We start from the raw sequence: 14025 nt of genomic DNA, 5'->3' as shown, positions 1-14025 counted from the left end.
TAAAAATTTAGTTGCAATTAAGTTATAACAAAGTTTATTCAGTCGTGATTTTTGAGTGATCTACACATTAAATGTCATTTTAAAAAATCCAGACTAAAATTATCGATCGCTATGGACTTTTGCAAAGGCAGTTTGGCATTACACTTGGGTCAATAAAGTCGATATTGGTTTTAATTATTACTAGTGCAGGGGAAATCAAGGTATGCTTACGTGAGCAAGAAGTCGTGCACATCTTCATCCCCTGTATGGAAGTTCAACTATGAATGCGGTAAAGGAATAACTTACAATAACTTTTATTCTTAGCATGTACATTTGACATCTTTTAGACTGATAATTTAGCATGATGTAACATTTATCTAACTAAATCTGAATTGATAGATCTGTTTCTAGTCTTTAGCGTGTATGAAAGCACATATCTGTATGGGAAAAATAGATATTATGTGCGAATTAAAATAAAAGATGTGATATACAATACAGAAGATATGTACGAAGCTACATAAATGCCTCATATTTATTGGAATTGTGTGCCGATTTGTTATTCCTCCTGATATTTTCCCAGGCGTTGTTTAGAAATGACGACATTATCGCATCTCTATTTACGTTTGTAGTACAAATTTTTCCCAACCCACACGCACGATCCCACTTACATTATAGCGCAGGACAAAACCAGTTTAAATGAGATCAAACCGCTTGCGTGACTATGCCTAAAAATGAAGTATGTTATCAATGAATTCTGCTGACATGCATTTTTCGAGGAATTTGTGCAATATTATTCAATGGAATTGTGATGGACAACGCGCAAAATAAAGTGAATAGACGCCATTTAAAAGTAGGTGTTATCAAATTCTCCAAAATGACACCTTTAGCTGCATAAAGTGACTTAGACCGCAAGCATGAGCTATGTGACTTGTATTATAATAATGCACAATTATCCCGTAGTGTAGTAATTAATAATGCACATTTATCATATAGTGTAGTAATTGACTAATAATTTACATTTATCACATAGTGTTTTACCTTCAACACAGAAGTATCTTTGTCTCCCAAAACAAACTTGACAGCTGCTTTGAAAGGTTCTAGGTTTGTGAGATAGGAATTCCATGCCTGCAGATGTTTATATTGACTTTCCCATCCTACAGCACATATAAAGAAGTATATTTTAAATAAGTAGCCTTTAGTCCATAAATGTTTTCAGTATGAAATGCAAAACGACCTCAAAATTTCTAAATATTTGTATATTCTTTCACTTTACCAAAATCAAAATCAAAATCCTAGGATCTTCATATCTAACTGCCCACTTGGCCACAAATGACGTCCGCAGATCAACTCTGGCTTAGCAGATATTTAAGTGGGTCAATATGACTATAAATTAGATGCAAAGTGTTGCGTAATGACATTTAGTCTAGTAACGTTTAGGTGGTTATAGTAGAGTTTGTCTAAATAACCGGGTCAACTAGTTTACATTTTCGCTATACAGTAGTCCCCCTCTTATAAGGCCACCCCTAATGCAGCAGGGAAGTGGCCTTATAATGCGGGTGGCCTTTCTAGAGGGGGATGACAAATGCGAATAGTAAATACATATGAAAAAAGTCACAAGTACATTTAATTTTAAATATTTAATATTTTAATTAAAAAAATCACATGCATGATGTGAAATAAATGTAAAATTAAATTTGTCATCATTTACAAAAGAATGCTATGAATAACCATTGATTTAGTTTTAAAACTGTCTTTATAATTATGTTACAGTTCACATCATCTGTCACTTTGTTGGTAACAGTCTAAAAACCAAACCAGTCTCGTCACATTAAAAATATCCCTGCTGTCATATCCCCTGCATATATCGTTTAGTCTTTTGTTCCAATCTTCGACAACTTCATTATTAACATCAGCTGATTTGCCACTAATGACAGAACACTTGATATTGTGTTGCACTTGAAATCTGTGCAACCATACGTTACTTGCGGTAAAGTCGTCATATCCCAGTTCAACTGACAAACTGTTTGCTTTTTCTTGTCTTTCAAATCAGGATACAAACGTCTCCTGGCTCAAACAATCTTCCTTTCTCCATCCATTTCACCTTTCCACTTCTGCAGAATTGTTTCATTATCTTTCACGATATTGTTTATCTTAGTCTTCCCAATGTTAGTTTTCTGCAAGGATCCTCGACAACCCCCCCCCCCGTCAGCCATCAGTTGAATTACTTTCACGTTCTCCTCTAAACTGAGAACTTTCATTTTCCTCGATGACATGTTGATCTTTTTGCAGTAAGTTATTCATGTTGCCAACTACAATACTGATAAAACAATTTTGTGTGCATCTAAACAAATTGCTGTGTTTTTAAAGGAAGTGATCTTATCACGTGATTCGTTAGTCGCAGTCTGGTACCTTATTGTTTTTATACATTTCTTTAAACTAAGTGAGAGAAGCCAAAATGGCTTCTATATGTACCATTAACATCACGCAGATTTGACCTCACGGCTGCTAGGATTCGTAATTTTGACAATTATTGTCAGTAGTAATAGCCACTGATTACCAAAGTGAACAAGCTCAACATCTTATTAAGGGAAGCCATAAAGGCTATTAAACCATTTTCCTGCTGACCTGGGTATTGCACATCGATACTGCCACTTTTCAGCTGTTACTACTGTTCGATAATTGTAATCTTAACAATTATCAGAGTGACTAAACCGGACATCTTATGGCAACACAGCAGTAAGGCTAATTGGATTACATGTACGCACCCTTTTGTATGACTTAAAATTTGAGTCTTTCTCAGTTTTTATGGAATAAATTTGGCTTCTCGTGAGGCGTAAATGATATAATATTAACCTTAGTGGTAAATGTACTTTATTCAACACTTCTTTCAGTAACGAAAACCTGACATCGGGAAACAGAAATCGGATTATTTAACACATGTTCTGAATAAAATACTGGTTCTTGATACATATTCATATAAAATGCGGCCGCTTCTGAGGGGTAAATTTTATAATTTTGCACTAATATGCTGGCCGCTGGTTGCGTTAGCCGGGTGGATGTTCGCGAGGGGCACTTTTGAACACAAACTCGTCAGTGCCAACGGATTCTGGCCGTAAGGAGCGGGTGGCCGCTGATCAGGGGGGCCGTTCAAGAGGGGGACTACTGTATATATATATATATATATATATATATATATAATAAATAGTTACAAAATTTTTAGAACAACCTTCTTAATCAGATTTATAAAGTTTAATTAATTTAAACATACTCAATTTTAATAAAAATCTTGTTGAAACTTTTAATGCCATCATTAATGTGGCAAAACCTACTGACATGTCTTGCTTTTGTTCTAACATGGGCATGACCAACAGCCATCAACCTATACTGTTTATGCATTTGAAATTATAGGGCACATTACAAACTTAAGCATAACCACTTATTTCAGTTTAACTCTGGTAGCTCTGCTCAATTCTACTAGCCGAAAATATTATCAAGTTTACTCATAACTAATCCACACCCACCCAACCTTAACAACAAAGACCACACATTGTCCACTGCTTAACTGCTGACCAGATAAGGTTCTGTGATATTTGCTGAAAAGCATGAGCATAATGGCATAGATCATAAGCCACAAGTTCATCATGGGATGGCAGATCCGGGTCTATGCTGTTCTAAGAGACGAACAACTATATTGGCGCAAATATAATAACTTACCTTATTATTTTCAAACAAACTATTCTGAATTCTCAATGACTGAATGGGTCACATGCACTCAACAGTAATGCAGTGTAATGGTTTTCACACAGTTATTTTAGATATACAAAACAATGTACCGTGACAGGGCCTGGATATGGCAGAGTGGTCTAAAGCACTCGCCATTACCAGTCACCGCCATCTCAGTTGGTACATATTTGCAATGTCTGACATAATTATAACAGCAATGTTGTAAGCATAAACAACAATCAATAAAGGAAAAGCCAACTCTAAATACCAATTATCTTCCAATGAAAAATGTCATCTTGAAAACTTCTTGTGATTGGCTGAACACAAATCTCAAGCTCAGACGTTTTACTATATCCAGAATATATAATCTCAGCTGAGGTCAAATTTAGTTTTATAGCATGACCTTGAGAGACCAACTTTTATGAGCGACAATGGGGAGAAGGCAGAAAGGCTGGTCTTTCATGACAGAATGTAATTTAAATACTGACAATATATATTTACCAAGAGCAACAAGCACACAATGAATGACAAATTATATAACCTCTCCCTGTTTAATAGTTTTACATATAAATACCTGAAACATTATCACAGGGTCCACCTTACTTCAATCAGTCACAGTGATCTTAATATGCTAAAATCAATAGGCATCCTACTCATCTCCAGTGTATGTGATCCACAAAGTATGGTCAGGGTATGAGAGGCAGAACTAATGTTATTATGCAGAGAAACAAATCTCTTCCTTGGGTCACTGTAAACTTGTACTCTGTCCTTTTGACCCAAAAAGTGACAACTGTCTTCTTTGCTCAAAGTACAAGCTATCCACAGTTTTGCTCTGTCTATGATCTAGAACTGTGTTATTCTGGTGAAACCATTTTTATTACTTCAGACACAGTGACATGAACTTTGACCTTTTACCGCAAAATCTAATGGTTTCTTCACACATCCCCCACAAGTACAAGCTATCCACAAAGTTTAGCAAATGCAGATGGTGGAATATTTAAGTTTTGGCTTGGAAACTACTTTTCTTCTTCAGTCACACTGAACTAGACAGTTTACTATTTCACTCTAACATTGATTGGGCTCTTCTTTACACCATGCACATGCCATCCCAACAATTTGGTATCAGTAGATGGTAAACAGTTCCAAGTTATTGTGTTTTAAAAATGTTCATCTTTCAGTGAGAGTGACCTAAAGTTCTTAATTTATGTGCAAGTCACCTACAAAGTTTGTAAATGTAGACATTTGACGACTTTAGTTATTCTTTCATGGTAGTGACCTTGACATTTGTCCCCCAAATTGATAAAAGGTGAACAGCTCAAGTTATTGTGTGAAACTGAAATTGGTTTAGGTATATGAACATGCACACACACACACACACATATATATATATATATAGGAATGTATAACTAATCCACACCCACCCAACCTTAACAACAAAGACCACACATTGTCCACTGCTTAACTGCTGACCAGACAAGGTTCTGTGATATTTGCTGAAAAGCATGAGCATAATGGTATTGATCATAAGCCACAAGTTCATCATGGGATGGCAGATCCGGGTCCATGCTGTTCTAAGAGACGAACAACTATACTGGCGCAAATATAATAACTTACCTTATTATTTTCAAACAAACTATTCTGAATTCTCAATGACTGAATGGGTCACATGCACTCGACAGTAATGCAGTGTAATGGTTTTCACGCAGTTATTTTAGATATACAAAACAATGTACCGTGACAGGGCCTGGATATGGCGGAGTGGTCTAAAGCACTCACCATTACCAGTCACTGCCATCTCAGTTGGTACATATTTGCAATGTCTGACATAATTATAACAGCAATGTTGTAAGCATAAATAACTATCTTTAAATACCACTTATCTTCCAATGAAAAATGTCATTTTGAAAGTAAAACTTCTTGTGATTGGCTGAACACAAAATCTCAAGCTCAGACGTTGTACAATATCCATGATGTATTATCCCAGCAGAAGTCAAATTTCGTTTTATAGCATAATGACCTTGAGAGACCAACGTTTATGAGCGACAATGGAGGAAAGGCAGAAAGGCTTGTCTCTCACGACAGAATGTAATTTAAATACTGACAATATATATTTAACAAGAGCAACAAGCGTACAATGAATGGCAAAGTATATGCCCGCACCCTGTTTAATAGTTTCATATGTAAATACCTGAAATATTATCACAGGATCCACCTTTCTTCAATCAGTCACAGTGACCTTAACTTTTCATGCTAAAATCAATAGGCGTCCTACTTACCTCCAGTGTATGCGATCCACAAAGTATGGTCAGGGTATGAGACGCAGAACTAATGTTATTATGAAGAGAAAAAAATTCTTCCTTGAGACACTGTAAACTTGGACTCATGCAGATGGTATAAAACTTGGCTTGGAAACTATTGTTTTTTTCTTCAGTCACACTGAACTAGACATTTTACTATTTCGCTCTAAAATTGATTGGGCTCTTCCTTACACCAAGCACATGCCATCCCAACAATATATATGTATATAGGAATGGATAGATAGATGGATTGATGAGCATATGGACAATATCATAATAGTATCCATCATATGGTTTGTGTGAAACAAACTATTTGCTAATAATTTAACGGACTCAGTAAATTTAATTTATAAACTTAATAAAACCATCTCAATACAGACACAATTTTACCTTCGAGACAACAATTTCCATTTAGAACAGGATAAAGAGATGACCAAAGCACAATGTCTGCCACAGTAACCTGATCCTGCAAGAACATCAAAATCAGAAACAATATATATATCTATATATCATAGATGTACAGGTATAATTTATACTTTACTCGAGTCTCTTGTTCATACAATACTGCAGGCAAACAAAACATGACGCATAATGCAACTTAAATTTCTAATTATTTTTTTAATTCAGTTTACTGGAAAAATATGTTGCAACTATTAACTTTTGTGCAGGTTAGAGATTCACTGATGTCCAAATGTTTATATACATGAAAGATATAAATATACATATAGAGTTTGTAAGAAAAAAAATTCAAATCAGATAAATTTACTGGGAAGGGGGAAGTGGGGTTTTCTAATTTTTTTTTGTGATTCAAGTCATGTGAAGTCCGGAGATGACAACAGCCAGCTTTGCTCAAGATGCAGTAACACCTGTCAATAAAGGGCATTCGAGGGAATAATACATTTGTACTGTACAGACAATTATTCATTATGTGAAGGAAGCTTAACAGAGCACAATATATTTTTGATACATTTAACCAAGTAACCTTAGTCAAAATATTCTCTGAAATTGTCCATCCAGGTTATCAATCCAAAGACATCAATTAAATAACTAAATTACGTTCCCAGCTAAAATTAAGCAAACATGTATGTGCAAAATTACACCCATTAGCTTGATTAATTCAATGTAAATTTGTGTTAATATCCTTCATATACATGTGGGATGTTGACAGTTGCCAGTTCCACTCAGAGAATGGCGCGATGACTAATTGGTTCTCATTCCATGGAGTTGCTAAATGACTATAGTATCAATAAGTAAAATATTGTACGCCCGAGTTATAAATATATACACTGTATTTTTCAAATGTAGCTATGGTAATAAATTTTAAATATATACATTTGTTCTAGGCACAGACATTTTTAATCAGTCAAATTTTAAGTGCCTTTTCCTAGAGACATTACGGATGGTAATATCAAGTGAGTTGATTAATGAAGCTTATATGGTAAAAAAAAAAAGATATTTACGTATATTTATTTTTCTTCCTATGCCTGTGATTTATATTCTCAGCTACAGCAACAAAAAAACCCCCCAGGTAATTGAGGAAAATATTGTGAATTTATTGATTTTATTGGGTATCAGATTTCATGGTTTTGCCAAAATTAGACTTTTGTTACAACTTAAATTTTTGGATTGGGTAAGGGATCCTATTGTTTCCATACATAATCATTTTTTCCATGGGTCTCTGAATCTGTACTTTTGTAGCAACCACAAAATCCATAAACAGGTATAATCGACAAATACACAGCTTGCCTCAGCTACAGGAGTCATTTTGAGAATTCAGTAACACATACTTTTAATGGGTTAGTATTTACTCTATTTTTACTCGATAATCAATGTTCCTTGGAATATTATTATAAAATGCCATGAGATACGTATATGACAAGTTCAGTGTTAATGTACATAGTCAACATTTTTATCTGAATCAGTGTAATGCTGAAGAAAAAAAAAAGTGCTATGTCGCAACGGAAATGTCATGAAATGTGAACTCCCTTTACTGGTAACGATCTGACCCGATATCTGATTTTCTTGACCCAGCTTAGTGCCTGGTTACTATTATAATAATCAATATTGATCTATAAGTTTTGTGTTGACCACTAAGGTGCAGATTACTCAACAATCAGGAATGAACAGAGTTTGCTACAACTATGTAGTATTAAAATTTATAACAAGTAGTATTGTATTTAAGTTCAGTAAAGGTGCCTACATGACAAGATAGACATGTACTTTAGCAGTATCCAGTAACCATTGTAAGCATCAATTATTATGCCATAAACTGAGACTAAACGCTTGACAATTAAATGTGCCATTTTTAAAACCTTCTTCAAAAGCTATTATCATTGCTTAACACCATAAACCAAATTTTAATTGATGTAAGTTGCTGGCTGGAACACCACTAGAAGCAGAATTTATGCATCAGCAATCACTCTGATTAGTCAATACAGCTGAGGACCCATATGAAATATATGCAGTCCCTTCATCTCATTCCCACAGTGATTTATATTTACAATAAATATAATTAACTTGCTAAGGGTAACCTACAGGGTCTATTCAAGAAATAAACATTTATAGGAAAATTTCCCGTCCATTTTGAAAAAAAAAATAAAAAAGGGGTGGGGGGTCTTTCTTGCTGTACGAAAACTATGTATTCTGCTGCTTTTTCATAGGAACATTTGAGAAATTAGCACAAATCCCATTATCAAGCATTTTAAGATAGACCCTGAACCAAAACACATTGTATTGTCATTAATAATGTAAGTTTGCCATTGAATAAACCTATGTATTCCTAGTTCCAACCGTACTTCTCATAAAGGACCTTAGACTGTAGGTTACGTTGTACTGTATACAGCAATGCAAAATCTATTTGGCCATAAGCTAAACACAAATAATTAACCTACTTTAGTAAAGCATACAAATATAGCTCACATTAACTTTCTTTGATGGCAAGCATTTCGTACTAACAGAGAGGCATCCAAGTCGCTCAAATATTAGTTACAGGTCGCATATACCTCTTTCTGCACAAAGGGCATTAATACTTATCAAGATGAATCAGGGTTTCATGATTCTAGGTAGGAGGGTATACAAACATAATGCCAAAAACGTATGTGGTCATGAGCTTAATGCAAAAAATGGACCGAAGAAAGGAAGGATGAAATATAGGTTCCAATGAGTGTTTTGCTGTTGCATAGATGTGGCATTAACAGAGAGAGGTTGCTCAATATTACTAATGCATTATGTTGGGTTCTTAGGCAGAGGCTCCCTCCACACTTACTGTCATTCACCTGGTGTTCTTCACATGACAATACAAGTTTTAAATAATTTAAGTGTATAAGATCAATTGTTACTGAATACTTAAAAGAAAGACAAAATGAAGAGGAATACAATCTTTGTTAGTTTTGGCAATTCAACATATACAACAATGACTTTAAGCAACTAAACAAGCAGTGTTTATTTTGAAAAAAAAGGTACCACTTGTTTATTTATGTATATTATATTATCATGATATAAAATCACTAAACTATTATCATGGAATGTATCATGATACAACAGGTCTGACAATACCCAGAACTGCGCAGCAATCTAACACAAACATGTAAATACCAAAGTGAAGTGAAGGGTTAACCATGTGTCACAGCTACCTACTTCTGTGATGACAGTGCAGTGCCCCTCATAATGCAGTCCTTCATCAAGTTTAATGATTCCCAAGTACAAACAGTATATACAGTACGTAAACAAACGGGACATAAGCTATTTGCAAAAGCATAACCTGAGCCAGTAAATCAGGAAATGTAAATCATATTCACCATCTTTGATTATATGAATGTGATTCTAACAAAGATGCATACGATCAAGTTCAAAGATTCTAGCATGAGCAGTGGCTGAAAATAAACTTGTCACAAAAGCTCAGCCCAAGTTATTGAAGCATGAAATGAGTCACAATGATCTAATTTTGTAATGTGGGTAAAGTACTTAACAAGTTGCATCCTCTCATTAAGTTTTGTGATACGAGGTATAACAGGTTAAAATATTAAAACTTCGGACAGATAAACTCAAGCAGTTTCTAATAAATATTGATAGGAAAGTGAGAAGGGCGATGTTTAGATATATTTTGACAGAAAGAAGATCTACAATTCCACTGAAAATGTTCAAACATTACCATAAAATGTATTTGGTAATTATTATGTTTTTTTTCTTCGTTAACTTTACATTGTCAGAATTGTTCAGTATTTTACAATTTTGCACTCACATGCACTTCATAATGCACTCACGTGTGCCTTATAGTGTCTTAGAAACTACTTTGTAAACAAATCTTGTACACTCACGTACTATGCACTCCCAAGGTCGTGCATTTTTTTCATCCGAAAAACTCATTCATATTTTTCCATACAAATGCAGTAACCTACAAATACTCCTTACAACAAAGGCTTTGATACATCCAATTGTAAAACTAAGAACAGAATACATGATGAAATCTCACCCCACAAAATGCTTGTCTGCCATTAAGCTCTGTATCCAGATGTTCCAGGTAACCATGGATACAAGTCATCTGGTTCTCATCTCTCTTTCCATGTCCAATCAAAGATACCAGGTATGGAAACACTGTCGGCTGTCAAAGTATAAAGGCAAGGTAAAAATAAATTTTCCGGAAGTAGTCAGCAATTTGTGGTATCTTTCTAGAATATGGGCACTTCAATCTGAAGAAAAGTATTAAAAGGGGAATAAAGATATAATTAGGCATAAAGAATGTCAGTTGCTTAATGTACTGTCTTATGATGTGTACATGTTTCAATAGTTTTCAGCTGCAGACAAAATATTATTGGCAAAATTGTAAATTATAATTTTTGGCACATTCTTATTTTTGCTGGCTCTAAGACTTCTCATACAAGGATGATTCATACTGGGATATTTCACCTTAGACATCCGATTTTACATTAGATGTTTCACATTTACTATCAGGGTTAATTAGTCTCATCCATTGAAACACTGCTTAAATATATAAATACAAATCATCCATATTTCTTACCAAGAAAATACAACCAAGTGTATAACATATATGACTACTATATACTGCAATGAAGAAAATTCAGTATTGGGATTAATATGGTACAAATCAAGTTTGAGTTTCATAATCTAACAGTATGTACTCTGACATCAAACTAATTGCAACAGAACTTGTTTTGCTCTCGCTGTCAGGTGGGCTATGCCTGCTACTGTAAGTAGTGCTAGACAATACTATCTGTGCATGTTGACTCGGGAGTAGATTAATACATCAGATGTGCAGGTAGATGGTAAGAGATGTTTGTACATTGCAGGGTATATGCTCAGGTGCAGTAACAACTGATGGCCATCTTAAAATTGTCGTGCCACTGCAGAGGTTTCGGTGAAAGAGTGAGGGTGACTCTGCAGAACTTTCCCACTCTTAAATTCAACTCGCGTGCAAGTCATGACATTTCCCTCCCACCACCAGTTGTGTGCAAGTCCTGTGGTATTGGGCAAGCAGAAATTGTAGCTGCAAACTGGCAGCTCAAGCACAGGGTCATTTTTCAATGGATCAAAGCAGAAGTGGAACATAGCAACCCTTGCCGACTGAGCAGCCCATTTTACGATCACATTGTTCACATCTGTAGCATGAGGAAGGGGCTAGATAAGGTGCCTTAAACATTACCTGCTTAACCTTAGCCCATGCCAGCATACTGTGGTTGATGGGGATTGCAAGTTAGCAGACAAAATCTTAACAAGAAAACAAAGGTGAGGCAACTCACCACCATTGGAATGTGCAGTACAGCAGCACACAGACTAAAGAGAAGAACATCCCTAGTTGACAGACCATTGACCCGATTCCAGATTAAGATAGCATACCCTAGCGAAAATCTCCCAGCTGAGGAAGAACAACTCACCAAAATAGGAGTCAACTACACCTTCTTCTGGGGAGGCTGAAGTAAAGATCGATATGAAGCCGGTTATGGGTTTCCTATCAAGTCAAAGCTAGCCATTAAGCTCACAAATCTTCCAAAGGTTTAAATGACAGACTAATGCATCCAAGACCCCACTTTCAGGAAAGAGAGTCCCACGATTTCTTGAAAAAAGTCATGTAACTATCATCAACACCAATGCATCCAACCTTACCAACACCGGTGAGATGAATAGCACATTTAATAAAGACCTGGAGTCTCTTATCATAGAAGTGTCAAAAGCAGACAGACTCATCAATCTTGGTGGTGTTAATGATAATGTTCGCACAGATCACCAGACATAACCATCTCATTGACTATGTCATCGTCAGGAGAAGAAATAATCAGCGTGTCTGAGTAAAGAAGACCACAAGAAGTACAAAAGTTGGACTGACCACAGTCTCCAAGCTCAATATCTAGATTCGGCCTAGCCGATGACCGCAAGCCAAAGGGGAACCCAAAAAGCCCAATGTATCTAAATTGAAAGAGTAGAAAACTTGAAAAAATTGATGCAATCTTCAAGAAATGTTGATGAAAATTGGGCATCCTTCCAGGTTTCTGTTTTCTAAACTGAACTGCATCCGCAACACTTGATCCAACTACAACAGGTTTTCCAGACTGGGCTGATGAGAACTGTGATGTCATACAAAGACTACTGAATGTGAAACAGTTACTAAATATCTGTTGAGTAGTCAGCACATCAACATATAAGAAGGCAGCCTTCTGCAACATCAAGAGTAATATGCAGTGCAAATTGAGAAAGTTACAAGACTCATGACTCAGCAATAACGCAGAAGAGATTCAGTCCTATCCAGACAGGAAGGAAATGAAGAACCACTATGATACTTTGAAGACAATCTACTGCCTACAGTCATCAGAAACATCTCCAATACTGAGTGCTGATACCACAGCGCTCCCTGACAAAGAAAAGATACTACAAGATGGGCAGAACGCATCAATAACACACTCAATCTAAAATCATATATCAGTGTAAAGGCAACTGATCAAACGCCCCATACATAAATTAGCACATCACTTGCTGATCCTCCCAAGCTGACTGACATCGAGAAAACAACTGACCTGCTGTCAAAAGGCAAACCACCTGAAACAGATGATAAATCAGCAAAGTCTACAATGCCAGAGGCTTGTACATGTTACAAAAACCAACGGAACTCTTCAGTTAATCTGTATGTGACATTCTTGGTTGTATTTCCATCAATTCTCATTGATGAGAAGATATCAACATGGGGTGATGCAGACCATATTGGACCAATGACTCTTGGCTAGTGAAAACAGACCACTACAAGCATGCACCAAATCTTACATGAAACATATGTACAGCTATATAGAAAAACTGTCATTATGATGGCATGGCGAAAAGGCCCTCAAACCTCGATCTCGAAGGAAAATCATTTATATTTTTCCATTACAACAATGTGTTAGTTGGTGATTTGATTTCAAACGTTGAGGTAAAATTAGTAAAGCAAATGTATCCAGTGTTCCTCACCAACAGTACAGCACTTTCCCATTCCAACCATTGGTCTAATGCAGAGGTGTCAGTCTCCTTCCAGCTCATATTTGTCAAGTATCTACTCGGTTTTAAAAAAAATAATTTTTAGAACGTCTTCTGAAATTCGTGTTTTATTTATAACAAACAATAATATTTACATAACAGAATACATATTCTGATCAGATTCTATAATTGTGAAATTTCCTTTTACTTGCTGAACATTGTACAATTTTTTATAATCCATGTTTTACCATTTATGATGATGTCGGCAATTTTGCCATGTAATGTGTATCATTTTGTATACTTCTTTTAACACAACAGTCCTTTAAACTTTAACTGTAAAATTCATAATGATATTCAAAATATCCGACAGATTATCTGATCCAATATTGTATGACACAGTTGAATATATTTTGTAAAATCTTCCTAAAAAGATCACTTCTAATAAGACCACACATGGGACTGGAGATAAATGATCTTATAACCAGGGTGTCTTTAAAACGGTACATTGAATATGTAAGAGAATCTTTTTTCAAATCTGTATTTGCAATTGATTTAGCATTGTGGTCTT

At 35.5% G+C, this 14025-nt stretch overlaps 1 protein-coding gene across 3 annotated transcripts in view; it reads right to left on the bottom strand.

The window, feature by feature from the left end:
• LOC149792201 (methionine--tRNA ligase, cytoplasmic-like) overlaps window positions 1-14025 on the bottom strand; it is an 83852-nt gene that overhangs the window by 46432 nt on the left and 23395 nt on the right. For 2 of the 3 annotated variants that reach the window (XM_089970709.1, XM_089970710.1), the window contains 4 exons: window positions 13452-13533; window positions 10471-10599; window positions 6390-6465; window positions 1018-1133 (listed from right to left, as the gene is read on the bottom strand). In XM_089970709.1, coding sequence (XP_089826835.1) covers window positions 1018-1133; window positions 6390-6465; window positions 10471-10599; window positions 13452-13533 — 403 coding nt within the window. Of the gene's footprint in view, window positions 1-1017; window positions 1134-6389; window positions 6466-10470; window positions 10600-13451; window positions 13534-14025 lie in introns of those variants that run through there. The other variant, XM_089970711.1, reaches the window with a different exon arrangement.

Source organism: Sinohyriopsis cumingii, chromosome 9, assembly GCF_028554795.1.
Source record: "Sinohyriopsis cumingii isolate HCF-2022 chromosome 9, ASM2855479v2, whole genome shotgun sequence".
Lineage (NCBI taxonomy): Eukaryota > Metazoa > Mollusca > Bivalvia > Unionida > Unionidae > Sinohyriopsis > Sinohyriopsis cumingii.
Note: the sequence above shows the minus strand (reverse complement) of the source record. Positions and strands in the feature narration are given on the sequence as shown.